The sequence below is a fragment of the Crassostrea angulata genome, chromosome 4 (genome assembly GCF_025612915.1).
Source record: "Crassostrea angulata isolate pt1a10 chromosome 4, ASM2561291v2, whole genome shotgun sequence".
Taxonomy (NCBI): Eukaryota; Metazoa; Mollusca; class Bivalvia; order Ostreida; family Ostreidae; genus Magallana; species Magallana angulata.
The window spans coordinates 1,354,975-1,367,848 of NC_069114.1; the positions used below are offsets into that span (position 1 = coordinate 1,354,975).

The 12,874-nt window shown below is 35.8% G+C and overlaps 1 protein-coding gene across 3 annotated transcripts in view; it reads right to left on the reverse strand.

Annotated features, from left to right (window-relative positions):
* Positions 1–631: 631 nt before the first annotated feature.
* Positions 632–12,874, reverse strand: part of LOC128179303 (FERM, ARHGEF and pleckstrin domain-containing protein 1-like) — a 71,261-nt gene continuing 59,018 nt past the window's right edge. For all 3 annotated transcript variants that reach the window (XM_052846699.1, XM_052846700.1, XM_052846702.1), the window contains 13 exons: positions 11,003–11,087; positions 9,765–9,951; positions 9,024–9,074; positions 8,302–8,360; positions 8,139–8,210; positions 7,302–7,370; positions 6,897–6,986; positions 6,536–6,621; positions 6,040–6,149; positions 5,289–5,434; positions 4,735–4,842; positions 4,203–4,354; positions 632–3,683 (listed from right to left, as the gene is read on the reverse strand). In XM_052846699.1, coding sequence (XP_052702659.1) covers positions 3,593–3,683; positions 4,203–4,354; positions 4,735–4,842; positions 5,289–5,434; positions 6,040–6,149; positions 6,536–6,621; positions 6,897–6,986; positions 7,302–7,370; positions 8,139–8,210; positions 8,302–8,360; positions 9,024–9,074; positions 9,765–9,951; positions 11,003–11,087 — 1,306 coding nt within the window. In that variant the 3' untranslated portion in view covers positions 632–3,592. The remainder of the gene's footprint in view (positions 3,684–4,202; positions 4,355–4,734; positions 4,843–5,288; positions 5,435–6,039; positions 6,150–6,535; positions 6,622–6,896; positions 6,987–7,301; positions 7,371–8,138; positions 8,211–8,301; positions 8,361–9,023; positions 9,075–9,764; positions 9,952–11,002; positions 11,088–12,874) is intronic.

Sequence of the window (12,874 nt, forward strand, 5' to 3'; positions counted from 1 at the left end):
TGATACTGATGCAGATGACAGGCTAAAACGCTGAATCTTAGCCAATATAGGCTTTATATGTAGTAAGAGGTTAAGGTATATTTAGCAGGTCACGTGTTTATGTAAATAATATTACTTTAAGTTACTTATTCAAACTTGCATGGTTGATTTAACTATGTAAATGAATCATAGAGGTAGCTTCAGTCATGAGAGTAATATTGATTATCTAGATGCATAGGCAGGTTTAAGAAATTACAACAACTCAAATTGGGTTAGAGTCTTTGAGCTAGTTTCAAAATGAAATCAATGGTTATAGACTTGAACAGTTACTAGTACGTGTTAATATAACTATGGATGAGTATATAGAGGTAGCTTCAGATCCAGAACTTGATCTGGATTATCATGATCCTGGAGTAAGTATAAGTTATTATACTGAGTAGTTACATGCAGGTTGGAATGTTGGAGAAAAAAAAGCTATCCTGACCAACTTTCATGGTTTATGTAACTTTAACTTGTGAATTTGAAACATATTAAGACTAGCTTCAGATACAGAGTCTGCATTCTTTTTTTATTAAACACTCTCACTGCTAAGAACATCAAGTCTGTTGTCAGCAATCACTTAGTCATTTTGTACAGAAAAGAAACATGCCAGAACTTTCACTGAATTTTATTATTTTTTAAGAATTTATTTCATACAGTATTCATATAATAACACATATTGTAGTGAAATTCTTTCTACATAGAGTTCTCTAAATTAGAAGCACCAGGACATCTCTACAGAATCACTATTCCAGATACACAGAATAGCAAATATCATTATTTATTTATCATATTGTGTCATTTAAGTCAACACTCATCTGAAAAGTGTTTTTTTTCGGATTTTTCTTTTGATGTTTTAGGCAGATTTTGTTGGTGAGTTTTCTTCCATAAATATATGGTTAACGATACAATGCATGAAGCAAATGAAGTAATGTTTGTATAGAACATCCGTTCTGAGGACATAAACCAATGAACTCTCCGTCTGTTTATACGTCATATAAGGTACTGATTAAGAGGATGTACAGAGTTACAGAGGACAACCCACCATATAGACGTGGGAGATGTTAAACAATGCCATTCCATCCATTTATGTTGATAGAGCCCCCCCCCCTCCCATATCCTATATATGGTCTATGAAAGTCTCAACATATTCTCATAGCTATTGCCCTCGAAGGGTTATACTTTGTGTGGTTTGGAAGAATGATATTGGTCTGTTGGGTTTTTTTGTTTGGTTCACCTTAACAAGTAGTTATGAACAGAATAGAAGCAATTTCAATTACTTTACATTATTATTTGCATTTAATGGTTTGAGAGAGGAGAAAAATTAATGGCCATGTGAAAAATCTTGATAAAAAATTCTGAAAAATTAATCCCAACAAATACTCATGATTTCACAGTACATGTAAATATACGAACCAACCTGTAAGGTGGTAATACTAAGAAATATTAAAATACTATTGTATACTGTGTACTAACGGTCATTTTATAACCATCTGTACTCTGAATCAAGAAAAAATACGTTGCTAGGCAACTCAAGCTGCTTAAAAATGGTTTTGAAATATCTACAACTACAATGAAAATATTCACATCAATTTCTTTTAAAATAATCATAAATTTGCAATAAAAAAAGATAAATATAATGTCATCTGTTTTTAACAACCATAAAACTTAAATAAAATTGCAAGAAAATCTGAAAATTAATAAAAAAAATTTTTAAAATAAATATATAAGATTTGCAACAACTAAAACATACAAGCTCAAACTCTCACAGAAAAACCCAAGACAAAGCAGCAGACAAACATATCCAGTGTTGATGTACAAGTCAGGGTTGTATAATCACAAACCTTCTACACTTTAATGAGAGAAAGTTCACAGGATTGTGTGCATGTGGAAACTTTAGTGGCTATGCATATTTGTTATTACAGCTAAATTTAAAAGGTTAGTAAGCTAATACTGTAGATTCCATATCTAATGCGAGTGTCAAATACTGCGATTCTGCCGTTTTGTTTCATATCACAATAATATAAAATCTCAAGCACCTAACTTTTGTTATAATTTTACATAGTTTCAGCAGCCAGAAAATTAAAGTGAGATTTTAACCACTTCATTACCCGGTAATTTCTCAAGCATTCATAGGAATCTACAGTATAGAGTTCATTAACTTTTATGAAGACTTGTGAATAAGGTCTTTACTGGTTTAACATTCCTTTCAATGGTTAAGTAGCGAAACAAAAAACAAAATCTACCCAATAAAATCTCTGACAACCATTCACTCCCTCAGTGTGGTTTGTAGGACTTAGGGATTTTAATACACAACCCAATACACGGTACAAAAATATGTTATATGTAGCCAAAAGTAAAATAATCTGGCTATCTACTGACATAGCATGCAAAATAATGTATACATATACTGTCTATATTTCAGAATTTCTTTGTAGAGATAACTCAATAAAAACTTTATGGCAATGATGATGTGTGAATACTTGGTTTTCCCCCTTAACACACAATAAAAGATGCACCCCCCCCCCTTCCTTCCCTATAACCTTGTAAGTCAATGATTTTTTCACCTGTGACCCCATCCCCTCTGTTTAAGGCCATATCTTGTGTGTGATAACTCAGTGATATATAGAATCACAGGCAGTGTGAGAATTCACAACACGGGGTGAATCAATGCTGCCATATAATGGTGGTGTCTACAAAACAGACTTCCTCTATCCAGATATACTGTACATTTAGTTCCACTAAACACGGTCGTACATTCAGTACGAAAATGTTATTTGTCAATCCTAATGTTAAAATAAGTAAATACTGGTCTGTAAAGTTTGATTTCACATTTAACATGAGGGTAAATACATGTATATCTAGTGTAGTAACATGTTCAGTGTGATAGGGGGAGATAAATGTGAATTAATATTGACATAATAGTAATCGTAACAAATTATACAGGAGAATTGAGTAAGCAATAGACTGATGTTGATTACATAATTGTATAGACATGTTGAGATGATACTTATGTAATACATATAAACAGATCCAGTATATCAGTAACATTGATCTCTTTCATGTAATACATGGTCTAAAAATCAGGTGGAAGAATGAAAAATGTGTCCAGACAAGCTTCTCCCACTAACGACATTTTTGTTCATGTACGCATGGACAAAAGTGAAATAACTATTGCATAGATTCTATAATACAGCTGCTGGCAGGGAAAACAAATCAATAATTTTATAGACACTGCTCAATATTGTCAAAAAAACAAAAACATTAAAATTAAACTGTGAGAGTGTAAAGCTTGACTAGGGTAGTGTTCCTGGTTAAAAAAAACAAAAAAATTGGGAAATTTTTATCAGTGCAGGTAAAACTACCAGTATTTCACACTTTATTTCAGGTAAAACTATTTCAACTATTTTAAGTCCACGTAGACAAGTTTAGCTGAATTTCTTTCCCACTGATGCAGTTTTGTAACTATCAAGAAAAACATGGTGTTTATCTCCTCCATTCGTTGCATGGCCTGTTACGCTGTACAGCTGTAGGAACTGAAGTTTGTGGCCCGCGTCAAGAAGAGATCTCAGCACTAAGAGCTGATTGGCTGATTACTGTCCAATCGGCTGAAGAGTCGGATTCTCCTGGCACTGTTGGTGGCACTGTTGATCACCTCCATCCATCTACAAAACAAACACATCCAGTCGTTAGATACATGTGTCTTCCAACCGGCTCAAATTAAAACACATCACAGTCGTTAGATATATGTGTCACCAAAACAGCCTCAAATTAAAACACATCCAGTCGTTAGATACATGCGTCTCCTAAGAGGCCTCAAATTAAAAGGGCCAGGAATACTATAGATTCCTAACTAAACATGAGGAAGAAGTACATCACGCAAATTTTAAAATCTTGCTTTTATTTTTCAGACATATGTAGGAATCTACAGTGGTCAAAATTGAGAATGACTTGTCTTTTACCAAGGTATATTTAATATTTTATGCTTCGTTTATAGTATTCTAGAACACTACCAAATTTTGCAGCTCTAATATAAATTTCTTTAAAAATTTTAGGTTATTTGACTCCAATTCAATCTTCTAAAAAAAAAAAATTAGTGTGGAAAAATGTATATAGGTAACTCCTTATAATGTTCTTTTGCTCATGATGACTTGCATTGTGGGGGGTGGGGAGGGGGGACGAACCTTTCAAATGTGTACTCGGATTCTGCTCGGAAGAAGTAGACATGATTTTTGAACTGTAGCTTGAACACATGGTCTTTGTGAATGCTATCTTCTTCGTCTGGCGTGTTTACAGCGTAACCTAGCAATGGAAGGCTGGCTAAAGGGAAGTCATCCTGTAATCAAAGAAAACAGATAACTCGGCATAAAGTTTGTGTGGACTTGATTAATCACATTCTGTATATGATATTCGAAATCTGACCAAGGCTCAGAACTGTAAAACTGTCTTTGAATTTTAGTCAGAATTTACATATACATTAAAAATTCAATGGTTATATTGAGTTGTTTCTCTAATTCATTATCTACTTATTTCAAGTGTCTTTATCTGATCTATAACTATATGATAATGAAAGAAATTATAACTAAATCAAAGACTTTTTATGATCCTGGCTCCAGAAATACAATGAGGAATTGTACTTGATGTAATTAAATGTCACCAAGAGTTGTACATGTTATCAGTAAATCTTTGGACTGTAAGTATCACAAGGAATGGTACCTGATATGTTTTGAAGAAGAAGAGGCAGAAGTTGGTGAAGACGACCCACAGCTTCTGCCAGCCATTGCTGTTCTTGAACTTCCTCAGGAGGTACCCACTCAGCTGGTTCTGAAAGGTCAAGGTCACTCATCAGCTCAAGGTCACATTGTCATTTGTTAACTTTTTAAATATTGCTGTACAGCTCAGTGAAACACATCTTTGATAATGATGTTCACATAATGAGTTTTATCTTTATATAATGGAATTTAACTTTTCCAGTTTATTGTGATGATAATCAGCTGTTTTTGATGACTTGCTTATGGTTCGTTGATGGTCTGTCATAAAAAAGAATACCAACACAAAGTACATGTGTGTGCTTTGTATGTGTTTGTTTTGTGTGTCTGCTGTGTATGTGTTGTGTGTGTGGTATGTGTGATGTGACTGGCTATCTTGATGGTCTCTCATGCTGACACTGGTGCTGCATGTTTATGTGTGGTTTATCTGTACTGGGTATTATGTTTGTGTTTATGTGTGTTGTCTTTTTGTGAGGTATGTATACGTGTATGTGTGGTTACTTTGATTGCTCGTTCGTGGTCTCTCATGCTGACACTGGTGCTGCGGTGCCAGCAGACGTGCATGGTGGTGTTGGCGCGGTGCTGGACGTTCTTATCCTGAGACACGCCATTCACCTCCCCATCCACACCCACATTGTCCGACGAACCTGTGACCGACAAAAACATAAACGTCAAAACCTGTGACCAACAAAAAACTTAATTGTTAAAACTTGTGACCGAAAAACATAGTTGTTAAAACCTGTGACCGAAAAACATGATTTTTAAAACCTGTGATGGGCAAAAACATGATTGTTAAAACCTGTGATGGGCAAAAACATAATAGTCAAAACCTGTGATGGGCAAAAACATGATTGTTAAAACCTGTGATGGGCAAAAACATAATTGTTAAAACCTGTGATGGGCAAAAACATGATTGTTAAAACCTGTGATGGGCAAAAACATGATTGTTAAAACCTGTGATGGGCAAAAACATAATAGTCAAAACCTGTGCGGACAAAAACAGTCATTACATTCACGCTTTTAATAAACCCCAGGTTATCAAAATTCACTTCCTTCCACAGAATTCCAATAAGGTGTATAGATTATATAGTGAACTTGCAAACATTTTTCCTGGACACCAGAAACCTTGTTTAAGGAAGGTCTTTGATAACTAGTAATGCTTCTCTTTAATACAGTTTATTTTAGCTGTTTTGAATTATCAGTGAATCTTTTAATAGCCTGGTCATGTTTTTCTTGCTCTAATTATACTCACTGGTAGAAGATTTAAGACTAGGATACCGGAACTTCTCGTCGCCGCGACTCTTGGCTCGTATTATGGCTTCATTCAGATCTTCTATCCACTTGTCTTTCTCCTCCTGAGAACTACATCAAACAGGAAATTCTATTAGAACACAGAATGTGTGAAATATAAGAAGCGCAAGGTGGCAGTCTACCTAAAACCTAACCTTTCTATGGGCTTTTTAATTTACCATAAAATCTACAAACCAACAACTCTGAAGCCACTTTTAAATCTTCATTTCCCCCAACCATCACAATGTTTTACAGCTGCAGTGAGTGTGTGTATTTGTGTTTATAGGTGTAGGGCTGTAGTGAGTTTGTGTATGTGTGTTTATAGGTGTAGGGCTGTAGTGAGTGTCTGTATGTGTGTTTATAGGTGTAGGGCTGTAGTGAGTGTGTGTATGTGTGTGTTTACATTGTTCATAGCTGCAGTGAGTGTGTGTGTATGTGTGTATAGTATGAGTTCTTACCCTGCTGCCACTAAGATACATTTATTTCCTCCGTAGATCGCGAAGCTGTTGGCCACGGCCATCTTGGCATGGTCCGATTCCTCCACCTGTTACAATATACAGAGGACAGGAGTTACATGTACTTCCAAAAAAATAAGATAGACAATATTTTCTGCATAGCATTGCCATAAGGAAGTTATTACAGCAGTTTGAATCTATTGCCTTTTTTCTTTCTTAAATCTTTTTTCATTGTCAGAATTACCAGAGGCAAAATTTATACTGTAATGCAAAATGTAAAGATAAAACACATTTCTTGTTACATAATATCTAAATGAAATATTTAAAGCAAACACATGACTAACAGAAATGAACCCGATCTTACAATCATTCCTCGCAGTGGGAGCTGCCCGTGAACTTTGAACTGTAGGACCGAGGAGGCCACGCGACTAGTGTACACCAGGAAGTCAGAGAACTGTTCATAAACACATCAACAATTAATACAAGAAAGCTGTCCAAACAATAATGTCACTCATTAGGATATCATGGAAAATGTCCAACAAACACATCCACAGTTTGTTCAGGAGGAAACATCCAAACAATAGTTTTTTCAAAAATGAATATCAGAAGGCACGAGCCTGCCAAAGATGTCTACAAATCCTACATTCAAAATGATAATATGACTTGTAAGGTTTGATTAATTGAAGCAATGTTATGATGTACAGATTACCAATTATTAAGTTAGCATAAAGAAATTTTTATAATTTCATAATATTTGTTTTAAACTTACCAAGAAAAACATTCTCTGCTGATAACCCTTGCGGGAAAATTTCTGTAGGCATCCTTCTCTGATGAATATCTGTGGAAAAATGAAATGAAATTGAAATCTAAAAGTTTTTACTGACTCTGTATTAGTATTATCTACTCGCTCTATCTCAGTACTAAGTACCGGTACATACCCTGTCCCTATGGACCAGTGTATCAATGTAAGTACTCACTCTATCTCAGTACTTAGTACATACCCTGTCCCTATGGACCAGTGAATCAATGTGAGTACTCATTCTATCTCAGTACTAAGTATTTACCCTGTCCCTATGGACCAGTGTATCAATGTAAGTACTCACTCTATCTCAGTAGTAAGTACTCACAGACTCACTCTATCTCAGTACTTAGTACTTACCCTGTCCCTATGGACCAGTGTATCAATGTAAGTACTCACTCTATCTCAGTAGTAAGTACTCACTGACTCATTCTATCTCAGTACTTACCCTGTCCCTATGGACCAGTGTATCAATGTAAGTACTCACTCTATCTCAGTAGTAAGTACTCACTGACTCATTCTATCTTAGTACTTACCCTGTCCCTGTGGACCAGTGTATCAATGTAAGTACTCACTCTATCTCAGTAGTAAGTACTCACTGACTCATTCTATCTCAGTACTTACCCTGTCCCTATGGACCAGTGTATCAATGTAAGTACTCACTCTATCTCAGTAGTAAGTACTCACTGACTCATTCTATCTCAGTACTTACCCTGTCCCTGTGGACCAGTGTATCAATGTAAGTACTCACTCTATCTCAGTAGTAAGTACTCACTGACTCACTCTATCTCAGTACTTAGTACTTACCCTGTCCCTGTGGACCAGTGTATCAATGCCCACCAAGTCCCTCTGTAACTCTATTAGTTTGTGGAGATTCTCCTGGAACCAGAAAAAGCACACATTATACATGTCCCCTATAGGTTCAGGCCTTATAAAATGTCATATACCCATTCTATGTAAGGAGACGTACCTGAGATCTAATGGAGTCGTTAAACTCCGTCACGAGGGCCGTTATCTGACTAAGGGCACCTGTAAAACAAGACATGATGATGTTACGACACCCGACACTAACTGTTAGAATGAATACAATGAAGTTACAAATGTTATGCTAGAGGATTCATGCAATATTGTTTAAATAGGGTTTCCATTTACAAAAATTAGTGAATTATTATTAAGGCAATTTTTTTTTACAGTTTTATAATGTTTTACCCAAACCCTATATCAAAATATTCAATAACAAGGTCAAAATACAAATATTTGTAACGTTTAACTTTTAAAAGTGCCATGACAAAATGAATGAGTTCTGTTGAATTTTATAATTTAGAACATCAAAATGAAATCACTTTTTATTTAAGTTTTATTGAATACTGTAAAAGTGGCTATTTACGATGATGGTGAAGTATGTATTTTCTATAGTAAAAAAAATACCTATTGTTATTAAATGCCCAGACGCTTGATTTACCACATCAGAGTTCTTTTTTTTTTACTATGAGCCTTGGGGCATTTTATCCTGTTTTAAGCATACCTTGTATTAAGTGTAATTTCCACCCACATGTAAATAACCACTTTTACATTACTTTGTTAACTTACTTTGCTATTTGGTTATAGAGTTTTGTTGACATCATAATTTACGAAACTTAGAGAACATTGCTGTCAGAGACTGAGAATATGGAATCTACTTTGTACACTTACTTTTACAGTCGGCGAAGTCTGGATGATCCAGGGTATAGTGTTTGATTAAACCTGAAAATAAAAGAAATCAACAATTAGGCTGAGTCAGTTTATCTTTGCATCAGGAATATTCGGCATATTTAGTCATAAAAGAGATGTATCATTGCTTTGAAAGTTGTAACATTTAAGAAAAGAGAGAGTCGAATCCGAGTACATTTAATAACAAGATCTTAGGGCGGGTAATATCTTTTTACTTAATGAAATGTTTCATCATGCTTCTAGCACACTTTTACCTTAAATTCACAGTGAAAATACAATATGATAGCAGAAACAAGTTTCCTTAACAATTCAGATTTTCTTTTGTTTCCCGCATAAAAACTTTGGGATTGAGTATGATACACATAACTATTTAAATTGCTGTGTTTGCTACAATATACAGATTTAAGAAGTGAAAAATTTCTGATTTAAGACCCACTCTATCTAAAAACTCTCTGTCAGTAACCTTCTTATATTGGATAGAGGTCACTAAGTGACCTAGTTACACTATGCTGTTAAGAGGTCACTTAGTAACCTAGTTACACTGTTAATAGGTCACTCAGTATTGCAGTTAATCTGCTATGATACGATTAAATGACACTTGCACTATTAAGAGGTTGGTCAGTGACCTAGTTACCCTGGATATAGGTCAGTCAGTGACCCAATCACAATGTTTTGACCTTTTTACACTGCTTAGAGGTCATCAAATGACCTAGTTCCACTTACGCTCCATGATCAGTCTGTAGTGCAGAACTCGCTGTGCTGGTTTGAGGAGGAAGGCATTCAGGGGCAGATAACACACTTTCTGTTTCTCAAAGTCCCGGTACATGGCTTCAAAGGGTTTGTGTGACTTTAAGGCTAGCTCCAGGTCCAACAAAATCTCCTCTTGTCGTTGTAGATAATTCTTGTAAAGCTGTAAACAGAGGAATAATGCATCACAATAAAAAGGAAACTCTGTATAAGATAACGTCTCTACATCTCTCTGTATGAGATAACGTCTCTACATCTCTCTGTATGAGATAACGTCTCTACATCTCTCTGTATGAGATAACGTCTCTACATCTCTCTGTATGAGATAACGTCTCTACATCTCTCTGTATGAGATAACGACTCTACATCTCTCTGTATGAGATAACGACTCTACATCTCTCTGTATGAGATAACGTCTCTACATCTCTCTGTATCAGATAACGTCTCTACATCTCTCTGTATGAGATAACGTCTCTACATCTCTCTGTATGAGATAACGTCTCTACATCTCTCTGTATGAGATAACGTCTCTACATCTCTCTGTATGAGATAACGTCTCTACATCTCTCTGTATGAGATAACGTCTCTACATCTCTCTGTATGAGATAACGTCTCTACATCTCTCTGTATGAGATAACGTCTCTACATCTCTCTGTATGAGATAACGTCTCTACATCTCTCTGTATGAGATAAAGTCTCTTCATCTAAACTTATGTTTATATTACCACTGACATCATTGGAGTCAACTGATAGGATGCTATTAGTAGCATCATTAAACTAAAAAGTCTCGTTCAGGATTACTATATCATTAATTCAACCATCTCTAATTTTTCAAGAATATGCTCTGTATCAGTGGTTTACTTCATCTCACACTACTTAATGTCTTTCGATTGTTGCATGACCTCATTAGGGTCCTTCTCAAATTTTAAACTTTTATCGACTTTAATATTTTGTGTAATGTGATTGTTTTGAAAATGAGTATTTTCTTCATTTTTAGGTGTGATTCAACACATTTAAAATTGTCAAAAGTGAAATGACAATCATTTTTAACAATTTAGTTAGATGTTTTAGATGGAATTTAATGAAATGCTGAAAAAAACATATAAAAGAGGTCATGTACACCCCCCCCCCCCCCCCCCCCACCGCAAAGTTATCATTTGAATATTATTTATAAATTTCCTGTTGATTCTCACATTGCTGCGTTGATCACTCACCGGTAAAACTCTGGGAAACATGGCAACCATAATGTCTCCAATTCTTTGGTAGTCTCCGTTTAGATGGGCATTAGACTTGCCTTCCCTGAAAAACCAACGGTTACACTTTAATAAACAACTCTATCATTCAACAACTCAATTCAAGAACTTCTATTCTCAGTGCCATGGTCATTTATAGAAGCAAAAACCCTTGAAACCATAGACTGTATATATTTGCTTGTGACTACACACCCAATACTCTCAGTACTTTGATTCTCCATTAAGTAACCGATCAATATTATTTCACTTCATCACTTCTTATGAATCTAACCAGTTACTCTTATTAATGATATAATGATATAAAAAACAAATGTTAGGTTTGTCCAGACTTTATATGTTACAAACTTTCAATAAAAAGTACAACATAAGAACACTGCATTGGACTAAACCCCCCCCCCCCCCCCCCCCCCCCCCCCGGCCCTTGCTGTTTTTAATTTTAAGAATGTGACCTTGTTTCACTTAAATGATCATGAATCCAGCAGTTTTATCTCCGATAAGAAGCTATACACCAGATTTGACATGTAACCGCTACAGCTTACTTGGCACTCCATCACTACCCAAGTGTACATAGGAACAAACATAAAGCACTAAGTTAGCCCTATAAATTGGCTGATACAGAGCTAATGAGGCCCAACAAATTAGCTAATACAGAGATGACCGAGCCCGTCAAATTGACTGATACTGAGCTAATTAAGCCAAATAAATCAACTGGTACAGAGCTAATGGAGCATGACAAATAAGCTGATACAGAGCTAATGGAGCATGACAAATTGACTGGTACAGAGCTAATGGAGCATGACAATCTGTTGATACAGAGCTAATGGAGCCCAACAAATCTGTTGATACACAGCTAATGGAGCCCAACAAATCTGTTAATACAGAACTAATGGAGCCCAACAAATCTGTTGATACACAGCTAATGGAGCCCGACAAATCTGTTGATACACAGCTAATGGAGCCCGACAAATCTGTTGATGCAGAGCTATTAAATGGAGCCCAACAAATCTGTTGATACACAGCTAATGGAGCCCGACAGATCAACTGATACAAAGCTAATAAAGGCCAATAAATAGTCTGATACAGAGCTAATTAAGCCCAATAAATCGGCTGAAACAGAGCTAATAGAGCATGACAAATCGGCCAATAAGAGTTAATAGAGCAGACACAAGTGTGTGATAGCCACCTATATGTTGGTCCCCACTAATGACTCCATTTACTGAAGGAGCTAAACAGACTCAGAGTACTGATAAGGAAATTTTGTCATAGCTTTTTATGGTTTTGTGTTGTTTTTATTTCAATACTGTTAGCAATGAAAAATCAGGCAGAACTTGTAGAGTTTTATACAGACACTGGGAAACCAGATTATATGGTTCCTATTTTTAAAAAGGATCAAATACATCTGTGCATACGGCAAAGAAAGTTCCCAATTTTGAATAGAAGACCAAACATAAATCTAAGTATGCAAAGTATCAAGTTTGTCTTCAGTTCAGTAAAGTTCTAAATCAATAAAACCATCATCAGGTCTTCGGTATTCAAGGCCAGTGCATTATCTGGACAGCTCCGTCCCCTGGGGGATGGTTTTAAATAGTTAGGTCCCCCCACAGCCACCGGAGGAGAGAGAGATGTTGACAGCCTCTTAATGAGGCCTCAACAGGCCAGACCAGTCACTGATGTCTGTATCGTAAAATGACAGCAAAACCAGTGATCAATACACACTAAATGGTGAGCAATTACAACTTGACGAGGGGAAAAATTCACCTAAAGGAGAATACTAGGGGAACACAGCAGGAACAATTACATGGAGGAGAGGACTGTGGCGGGCTTCTGCTCTCA